General features: G+C 52.6%; 1 protein-coding gene across 1 annotated transcript; it reads right to left on the reverse strand.

The window, feature by feature from the left end:
- Positions 1-302: 302 nt before the first annotated feature.
- Positions 303-9762, reverse strand: LOC137306517 (tetratricopeptide repeat protein 9C-like). The gene is made up of 4 exons (XM_067975785.1): positions 9685-9762; positions 6208-6463; positions 2980-3162; positions 303-1185 (listed from the first exon to the last, which is right to left on the reverse strand). The coding sequence occupies exons 1-4, from the start codon at positions 9694-9696 to the stop codon at positions 1088-1090; spliced, it is 549 nt and encodes a 182-aa protein (XP_067831886.1). The 5' UTR covers positions 9697-9762; the 3' UTR covers positions 303-1087.
- Positions 9763-10647: the final 885 nt, after the last annotated feature.

Consider the following 10647-nt stretch of genomic DNA (forward strand, 5'->3'; position numbering starts at 1 on the left):
ATAGTGGCCGTGGGATCTTTTACATCCACCTGAGAGGGCAGACGGGGCCTCAGTTTAACGTCTCATCCGAAAGACGGTTCCCGCGGTACTGCACCGGGTGGGTCGGCCTGGGTTATGGGCTCAAGTCCCTGGAGTGAGACTCAAACCCACGACCTTCTGACTCCGAGGCGAGAGTGCTGCCCTCTGAACCTCTGACTAACGCCGTCAATGCCCTCGGGAGAGGAGAGTGGAAATTAGCGAGAGGAAGGAAACACACGTTCCCCAGACACGGTCACTGATTGTATCCCAGACACCCGGTCCACTCACTGCGTGGAAGAGTTTATTTAACGAGATCTTAGTAACAGAAAAATAGGATACTCCCAGATGTATCGTGCCCTCTCCCCGGTTGGTAAATGAAGCCCTCGTTGTAACAACAGCCCGCAATCGATCTCTGAGCTGTGCTGAGTTAGCTTCGGCGCGGGGGGGGGTTCCTGCTCTTGCTCACCGTGCGGGGACCCCCACTCGTAAAGTGGCCGCGTACGTAGTCCCGTGTGTGAGGACGGGACCGGGTTCAGCTCTGTTGCCCGTCCTGCCGTCACTCACTCCCGAGGTTAGCATGTGGAGAATGGCCACTTTGGGACAGGTATTTTGTGGGGGGGGGGAAGTGGTGATTTGTGAAACCCAGCGAGGGAGTGGTGCCATTTTGTGGGGGGGGGAAGAGAGAGGGACTGGGAAATCCCAAAATCAATAAAAACACTCAACACGCACCATCTCTATATTCAGAAAACATCAGGTGTAGCTTTAAAGTTTAAAAAAAAATCTTTCAACTGGATTAATGAACATCACACACACACACACTCACTCACACACACAAGTGGCATTGGGTGAGGATTTCGAGACGCTCCCTTCCAAAGCTCTCACTAAGGGAGCGTCATCGGGTTAACTTAGAAAAAAACGTGAACCAGGCCCGTCCGCTTTCTCCCGGTGGGAGTAAGTGGGGGAAAATCCAACAGCAGCAAACTCATGGAAAGAGACGGGCGGGCGTGGGGCGTCCGAGAGAGCGGCAGAAGGTCCGATGGGGGGGGGCTCCGTGCGGAGGCGCTGCCGGTCACTTGCCAAACATCCCCTTGTACATCATCTTCTCCCTCTGGTGGTAACGGTTGAGCCTCAGCTCCGTCTCCTGGACGTACCGCTTCACGTTCGCGTCTGCGGAGAGAAAGGGGCTTTTGTTTCAAATTTTATTTTTATTCCCCCCTCTCCTGCCTCGGCCCCGAAGTCGCTGCTGAACCGGGTGCTGGCGTGCTATTCGACCATGTCCGGCGTCGGCAGGGGTCACGGCACGGCGATCGGGAGCGGGAATCTCGGCCGATTTTCCTCCTCCCTGCTCCAGAGGGGACCGAGGCTAGTTGAAGGGTCAGCCCAACAGGTCAGTGCCCTCGGCGTAGAGTGGGAGCTGGTTGAACCTGGGGAATTTCCTGTTCTGCGCAGCTCACCCAATAGGGGGTCTGAGATATGCATCACGTTACATCGAAACTACAGCACAGAAACAGGCCATTCGGCCCAACTGGTCCATGCCGTTTATGCTCCACACGAGCCTCCTCCCTCCCTACTTCATCTCACCCTATCAGCATATCCTTCTATTCCTTTCTCCCTCATGTGATTATCGAGCTTCCCCTTAAATGTATCAATTCTATTCGTCTCAACTGCTCCTTGTGGGAGCGAGTTCCACATTCTCACCACTCTCTGGGTAAAGAAGTTTCTCCTGAATTCCCTATTGGATTTATTAGTGACTATCTTATATTTACGACCTCCAGTTTTGGTCTCCACCAGATGTGGAAACATCTTCTCTATGTCTACCCTATCGAACCCCTTCATTATTTTAAAGACCTCGATCAGGTCACCCCTCAGCCTTCTCTTTTCTAGAGAAAAGAGCCCCAGTCTGTTCAGCCTTTCCTGATAGTTATAACCTCTCAGTTCTGGTATCATCCTTATGAATCTTTTTTGCACCTTCTCCAATGCCTCTCTATCCTTTCTACAATATGGAGAGCAGAACTGTTCACAATACTCCAAGTGTGGTCTAACCAAGGTTCGATACAGGTTTAACAAAACTTCTTTGCTTTTCAATTCTATCCCTCTAGAAATGAACCCCAGAGCTTGATTTGTCTTTTTTAATAGCCTTATTAACCTGCGTTGCTACTTTTAGTGATTTGTGTATCTGTACCCCCAGATCCCTCTGCTCCTCCATCCCATTCAGACTCTTATTATCCGAGCAGTATGTGGTCTCCTTATTCTTCCTACCAAAATGCACCATCTCACACTGATCTATATTGAAATTCATTTGCAATTACACGCCCATTCTGCAATATGCATTTTGACGCATTCTTCCTTTGTATTAACTACAATACCCACCCACCCCTACAATACCCACCCACCCACCCCTACAATTTATGAGGGAAGAATGGAGAATTGAGACACCAGGGTTAATCGGCCTGGAAAGGAGGCGCCTGAGAGATGATCTTATATAAGAGAGAAAGTACTTGCATTTATATAGCGCCTTTCACTACCTCAGGACATCCCAAAGCGCTTTACAGCCAATGAAGTACTTTTGAAGTGTAGTCACTGTTGTAATGTAGGAAACATGGCAGCCAATTTGCGCACAGCAAGATCCCACAAACAGCAACGTGAGAACAACCAGATAATCTGTTTTTAGGTCTTGGTTGAGAGATTAATATTGCCCCAGGACACCGGGGAGAACTCACCTGCTCGAAAAGTGCCGTGAGATATTTTATGAGGGCAGACAGGGCCTCGGTTTAACGTCTCACCCAAAAGACGGCACCTCCGGCAGCGCGGCACTCCCTCAGTACTGGCACTGGATCCGTCGGCCTAAATTTCGAGCTCAAGTCTCTGGAGTGGGGCTCGAACCCAGGAACTTCTACCGCAGAGGCAAGGGTGCTATTCACCGATGGATGGATGGATGAGATTAAGTTATGGTCAGCTTACCGTGCGGGCAGATCTTGGCAGCCTCCGCGAGGTAGTGTTGTGCTCGGTCATAGTCCCCGATGTTGTAAAGTGCCACCCCGGCTCGGTACAGAGCCTTGATGTTGTCGGCCTGCCTCTCCAACACCTTCAGGCAGTAGTCCCTCACCCGCTCGTAGTTCACCTTTTCAGACAGGAGGAGACACGCTGGAGGGGAGGAACGCAACATGCGAATTAAACCGTTTCCGTCCAAGGCCGAGGGGGTCGGGGGGGGGGGGAAGGCAATACACTATTGAGCCGCAGAGATCAGAAATGCTCCAGGTTCCTTCCCTGGTCCTAGATGGGGGATGCGAGGGGGGGGGGGCCTAGAAATGGCCTCAACGCCTCCTGGGGTAGGGATGTGGGGGTGAAAGAAGAAAAAAAAAATCGGGCTCCTGATTGCCCCCTGCTGCTAAGTGTACGGTCGGACGGTGGACGGGGCTTCGCTACGACGTGCACCCACCACCCCCCCCACGGTTGAACAGCCGGTCGGCACCCGCACGTACGGAATGAGCGCAGTATCGGAGGGTGGTCAGTGCCTGAGAGAGAATGGCATGGAATTTGCAGCACAGGTTCAGGCCATTCGGCCCAACTGGTCCGTGCTGGCGTATATGCTCCACACGAGCCTCCTCCCACCCTACAAGCGGAAACATCTTCTCCCAGAGCACCTTTAGTTGGGGGGGGGGGGGATAAGGGAAGGGGAACCAGGCGGGAAAGCTCAGCCAAACGTGGAAACGAGCCCAGTGCAGTTCAGTAGGGCGCCGTTCAAAGGCAAGTGTGACCCTCCTTCCAGTTGGTCCTAGCATCGGGCCACTGCGGAAGATCAGGACGTGCGTTACGCCCTCGGGTTTGCTGTGGATATCTGTACACGTCGCCCTGTATCCAGTTGTACGGCAGGGGGACCCGGGGGGGGGGGGCGGGGAGTAACGGTGGAACCTCCTCGTGACCCGAACCAGACGCCCGTGTCCGCGGAACGTGCGTCTCGCTCCGAAAGACGGGCTGAGCTAAACAGGGTTAGGTGAAGCTCGATTCGAATCGTTAAGCTGCTTCATTCCACAGTTCGGTGAAACACACAGAGCAACGGGTACGGTCGGAGTCACTCGGTCCACATAACGATACCAAAAGAAAGAACGTGCCACACTATCCCACATCAGTGTCTTACTTGACTCTATCAGAATAACTTCTCTGCATTATCAGAACCTCTTCTCCCTGCAGTCTCCGGTCTTTTGCTGCCCGACTCTGTCCTGGGTCCTGCCTTTTTGGATGATGACGTTCTGGTTTATTCCTGACTGCTCACGAGGATAGACCACGGTCCACCTAGTGTGCCTTTTACCATCCTGGTAGTCGTGCGATACAATAATAATGGATTTGTTGATTAATCAATCTCCATCAATGAGTCTACAACAGACCCAGACATGAGGCGAGGTAAACCCCCACAGTGGTGGAGAGATTTGGGAGCCACAGGCCCGAAGTCCTCTGTTCCTCCCATGGATTCTACACTTAACACACATCATGTCTCCAATTACTCATATACTGTGTCCCAAAATATTTTACGAAGGAAATCTATCTCATTTGCTTTTGAACGAATCAACACTATCTGTTTCCGCTGTCTGCCTAGGGAGCTTGTTCCATAGATTGACCAATAATAAAAAAAAAACAGTAAAATGCTGGTCAGACGGCATCAGTGGCGAGAGAGAAACAGAGCTAGAGTTTACGGGCGATGACCTTTCATCAGGACTTCCACTGACCTGAAACATTAACTCGTGTTTCTCTCTCCACAGATGCCGCCCGACCTGCTGAGTGTTTTCCAGCATTTTGCTGTTTTTATTTCAGATTTCCACCATCCGCAGTATTCTGCTTTTGCCATAGATTCACCGCTCGTTCGGTGAAATAATCTTAAAAGAGAATTTTTTTTCCTTCTTACACAACGGCTGTGAGGTTTTTATCAATTGCAGAATCAAGCCTTCAAATTGATTATTGCTTATCTGAGGAAAGATAACTTCCGATTAACATGGCAAGTGCCTTACTTTGGATTCACATTCCAATCTGAGGCTGTGCTGAGAAACTCAGCCCTTTTAAAGCAAGCTTTAACTAACTTAAAGGCACATTTTAAAATCGCTCCTATCTGGATCCTTTCTGTGGTCAGAACAGCCCAGTAGTGTGGACTGCGGTCATACAGCATCGATCACGCAAACGTCTGGGCAAGGCGAAGAAATTTTAGATGTGCAGTGTTTTGCATGTGGGCAGGACAATTGCTCAACATACATACATACACCCTTCAGGGAAAAGCTTTAAAGCAGGTGGAGAAAGAGCGAGATCTGGGCGTTCGAATGCACAGATTGCTAAAGGTTCACGAACAACGCCATGAAGCAATAGCTGGAGCGAATGGGGTGTTGGGGTGCATTTATAGGACAATTAACTACAAGACAAAACATACTATTTTGTCCTTGTATGAGACCTTGGTCAGGCCTCAGTTGGAATATTGTGTCCAGTTTTGGTCTCCTCACATGGTGGGTGATATTGAGGCTTTGGAAAGGGTGCAGAGGAGGGCCATGGACTAATTCCCAGCTTAAAGCACCTTAGTTATCAAGATAGGCTAAAAGTGCTGGGACTCGACACTTCAGAGCAGCGTAGACTATGGGGTGATCTGACCAAGGTTTATAAGATGATGACGGGAATAGATTGTGTTCCAGTTGAGAGTTTGTTCCAATTAAACAGGTTAGGGAGGACCAGGGGTCACAAGGTCAGATCGAGGTTAGATGTCAGGAGGTGGTTCTTTCCCCCAGAGAATAGTGGGTCTCTGGAACAGGCTGCCGACTCGAGCGGTGGACGCCGATTCTCTGAATTCCTTCAAGCGAGAGCTGGACCTGCTTCTGGCTGGGGCGGAGATCACCTCCTACAAAAGGTGGGTAATGAATAGAATTATCGGGGCCAGAGTGACCTCCTGGACTAGTTTCGGAGAGGGGTCGGAGAGGAATTTCCCAGATTTTTTCCCCCCCCAAACCGGCCTGGGTTTTTGTCTGATTTTGCGCCTCTCCCAAGAGATCACATGGTTTCGGGGTGGGGTGGGGAGCGTATATATTGTGATACATGAGGTATCATGATTGTGGGGGACAGGTTGGATGGACCAAAGGGTCTTTTCCTGTCCGTCATTGTCTCATAAAAACAAGACAGAGGACAGAAAACAGCGGCAAATGCAGAATCGCTCCGTACCAGCCAGGTTGTTGTAACAGTCGCACTCGGTGCTGTGCAGTAACTCCATCTGCTCAGGGCTGAGTTTAATCTTCTCGCCCCCAAACGCCTGCAGGGGGTTGGGCTCGTTGGGGTCCAGGCCCCGCAGGTGCATGAGCGCCCAGTGGTACCTGCTGATGGCGTCTCGCACTCTCTTCTGCTTGTAGTGCTGGTTCCCCTCCGTCTTGTACTGGATGGCCTGCTGGATTCGCGTCTCGAACTGCTCTTCCGGGCGATTCTAGGCAAGGAACAAGGAAAGAGGTAGCTTGGAGCGGTGGCAGAGATCTCAGAAACAGTCTGCCCCCGCCTCCCCCCGCTCTGCCATTGAATGGCGGAACAGGCTCGAGGGGCTGAATGGCCTACTCCGGTTCCTACGTAGCCCCCTACCAATTTATCGCCCCCTCCTGATTCCTTGCTGGGTTACGGGTCCCTGTGGGTGCCAACAGCCAGCCAGTACCTCGCTCAGTGGCCATCAGTCACGTGCGAGCCCAGAGGGCCAACGCCGACAGTTTATTCGACCGTGGGGGTCATCACAACTGGGACCAATGTTGTCCTCACCCAACCTGCACTTTCCAGCAGGAGGCAGCGGATAGCGATTGGGGGCGCAAGTCGGCTGCTGCGTTTCCTACATCACAACAGTGACTACACTTCAAAAAGTACTTCATTGGCTGGAAAGCGCTTTGGGACATCCTGAGGTTGTGAAAGGTGCTATATAAATGCAAGTTCTTTCTTTCAATGAGAGTTTTTGCTCAGGAGATCATTATTTAGCTCCCCCACTACCAAGCCCTGCCTGAGGGGCCATGGCACCATGGAGGAGGGGCTATCCCAGCATGCACAGTGGCAGTGAAAGTCCTCTATTAAAGTGGCCGGGCCTATAGAGGGCTGCGAGAGGAAAGTGCATCAATGGCACTTGCCCGGAGCCCAGCAGCCCGTGGGACGAACCCAGCTTACTGCTCTTACCCATGTTTACGTTTTTTTTCCGTGCAACTCAGGGCTGAAAACAAAGAAAGCCTGGCTTTTATACAGCTCCACCTCATCAGGCCTCTGAGAACCACTTTGCAAAAACTACTTCTGAGGTGCAGTCGCTGTAGGTAAACGCGGCAGCCATTTTGTGCACAGCAAGGTCCCGCAAACAGCGATGAGATAAACGACAGGCGGGCGGGGCCTCTGTTCAACGTCTCACTCGAAAGACGGCACCTCCGGCAGTGCAGCACTCCCTCGGTGTCGGCCTAGACTTGAACCCACGGTCTTCTGACTCGAGAGGCCAAAGTGTCCCCACTGAGCCGTGGCTGGAAATCTCCCAGGTAGAATTTAGCCGACAGGGACAGCGCCGGACAGACCCCACGCGGGACGGCGCCGGACAGACCCCACGCGGGACGGCGCCGGACAGACCCCACGCGGGACGGCGCCGGACAGACCCCACGCGGGACGGCGCCGGACAGACCCCACGCGGGACGGCGCCGGACAGACCCCACGCGGGACGGCGCTGTAACGTGACTCTGCGTGTGCAGTCTGTGTCACTCCGCAGGTAAAGAGAAGGAAAGGAATTGAATTTATACAGAGCCTTTCACCACCTCAGGACGTCCCAAAGCGCTTTACAGCCAATGAAGCACTTTTGAAGTGTAGTCACTGTTGTAATGTAGGAAACGCGGCAGCCAATTTGCGCACAGCAAGATCCCACAAACAGCAACGTGATAAATGATCAGATAATCTGTGATTTTGGTTGAGGGATAAATATTGGCCCAGGACACCGGGGAGAACTCCCCTGCTCTTCTTCCAAAAGTGGCTGTGGGATCTTTAACATCCACCCGAGAGGGGGCACAGTCCACACTCTCCCCCTCCTCGATCTCTCCCTTCCCTCTCCTCTCCCCTCCCCCCTCTCTCTCTCACCCTCTCCCTCCTCCATTCCCCCTCCTTCCTCTCTCCCCTCCCTCCCTCCCTCCCTCCCCTCTCCTCTCTCTCTCTCTCTCTCCCCTCTCCCTCCCTCCTCTCTCTCCCCCTCCCTCCCTCCTCTCTCTCCCCCTCCCTCCCTCCTTCCTCTCCCCCTCCCTCCTCTCTTTCTTTCTCCCTCCCTCCTCCCTCTCTCTCTCCTCTCTCTCTCTCCCTCCTTCCTCTCTCTCTCTCTCCCTCCTTCCTCTCTCTCTCTCTCCCTCCTTCCTCTCTCTCTCCCTCCTTCCCCTCTCTCTCCCTCCTTCCCCTCTCTCTCCCTCTCTCTCCCTCCTTCCTTCCTCTCTCTCTCTCTCTCTCCCTCCTTCCTCTCTCTCTCTCTCCCTCCTTCCTCTCTCTCTCTCTCCCTCCTTCCTCTCTCTCTCTCTCTCTCCCTCCTTCCTCTCTCTCTCTCTCTCTCCCTCCTTCCTCTCTCTCTCTCCTTCCTCTCTCTCTCTCCTTCCTCTCTCTCTCTCTCTCCCTTCCTCCTCTCTCTCTCTCCCTCCTTCCTCTCTTTCTTTCTCCCTCCCTCTTTCCTCTCTCTTTCTTTCTCCCTCCCTCCTTCTTTCTCCCTCCCTCCTTCCTCTCTCCCTCCCTCCTTCCTTCCTCTCTCCCTCCCTCCTTCCTTCCTCCCTCCTTCCTCTCTCTCTCTCTCTCCCTCCCTCCTTCCTCTCTTTCTTTCTCCCTCCCTCCTTCCTCTCTCTCTCTCTCCCTCCCTCCTTCCTCTCTTTCTTTCTCCCTCCCTCCTTCCTCTCTTTCTTTCTCCCTCCCTCCTTCTTTCTCCCTCTTTCTTTCTCCCTCCATCCTTCTTTCTCCCTCCCTCCTTCCTCTCTCTTTCTTTCTCCCTCCCTCCTTCCTTCCTCTCTCCCTCCCTCCTTCCTTCCTCTCTCCCTCCCTCCCTCCCTCCTTCCTTCCTCTCTCTCCCTCCTTCCTTCCTTCCTCTCTCTCTCCCTCCCTCCCTCCCTCCTTCCTCTCTCTCCCTCCTTCCTTCCTTCCTCTCTCTCTCCCTCCCTCCCTCCCTCCCTCCCTCCCTCCTTCCTCTCTCTCCCTCCCTCCCTCCTTCCTCTCTCTCCCTCCCTCCCTCCTTCCTTCCTTCCTCTCCCTCCCTCCCTCCTTCCTTCCTTCCTTCCTCTCTCTCCCTCCCTCCCTCCTCTCTCTCTCTCCTCTCTCTCTCTCTCCTCTCTCTCGCTTCCTCCCTCCCTCCTCTCTCTCTCCTCTCCCTCCTCTCTCTCTCTTCCTCTCTCCCTCTCCCTCCTCTCTCTCTCCTCTCCCTCCTCTCTCTTTCTTCCTCCTCTCTCTCTCCCTCCTCTCTCTCCCCCCCTCCTCTCTCTCTCTCTCTTCCTCCTCCCCACCCCCACAGTCAGACGAGTTCACACCCTCAGGGTCCAATAGACTGCCCGAACCCTGTGCCTGCTGCCTGGCAACCGGTTCCCAGGAAACCCCCACCGGCAGCCCCTCGTTAATGAGGCCTAGAGCCCCCCAGTGCCTGGGCAGAGCCTCCCCCTCCTGCCCACCCCAGGCCTTTCCTCTCACCTGTGTTGCCATGGCTCCTACAGGCACCCAGCAACCGTTCAAACCGGCTGCGACCTCTCCTGCAGCCTGACCTGGAAATGAAACCCCTTCCAGTGCTGAAGCTCACCCTTGTCATGTGACCAGGGCCCACTGGCCCAGGCTGTCAAACCTACTCTTTATTGTGTCTTTTCCTTTTTTTTTTGTAGAAAAGACACCTTTTTTCTTTCTCTTTCTCTATCTGGCTCCCAAAATCCGTGCTTTTTCAATTCAAAAATTAAACCGGGGTTTTTGTAATCAGGAATGGGACTAACTGGATTGCTGTTACAAAGGGCCGGCACAGGCTCGATGGGCCGAAAGGCTTCCTTCTGTGCTGTATCGTTCTACGTCTACAATAGTCACTGCACTCCAAAATAAAAGTTATTCGTTGTGTGAGAATGCTTTGACAATGCATTGAGGCATTGTATAAATGCAATCATTCCCTTTACCACATTTAAATCTGGACGGCGAGCCATTGCGACTAGTTTCTGTAAAGAAAGATACAACTTGCATTTAAAGCACCGTCTTTCACGGCCTCAGGATGCCCCAAAGGGCTTTACAGCCAATGAAGTACTTTTTGAAGTGTCATCGCTGTTGTAACACGCGGAAACTGTTGTAATGTCACAGCGGAGAGGGTTAAAGGGAGATTCAACAAAGGTGCTCAAAATTATGAGGGGTTTCGATAGAGGGAATAAGGAGAAACTGTTTCCAGTGGCAGGAGGGTCGGTAACCAGAGGACACAGATTTAAGATAATTGGCAAAAGAACCAGAGGGGAAGATGAGAATTTTTTTTTAATACAGCGAGTTGTGATGATCTGGAATGCGCTGCCTGAAAGGGCGGTGGAAGCAGATTCAATAATAACTTTCAAAAGGGAATCTGATAAATACTTGAAGAGGAGAAAGTTGCAGGGCTGTGGGGAAAGAGCAGTGGGGGGGGGAGTGGAACTA

This window comes from Heptranchias perlo, chromosome 43 (assembly GCF_035084215.1).
Source record: "Heptranchias perlo isolate sHepPer1 chromosome 43, sHepPer1.hap1, whole genome shotgun sequence".
NCBI lineage: Eukaryota > Metazoa > Chordata > Chondrichthyes > Hexanchiformes > Hexanchidae > Heptranchias > Heptranchias perlo.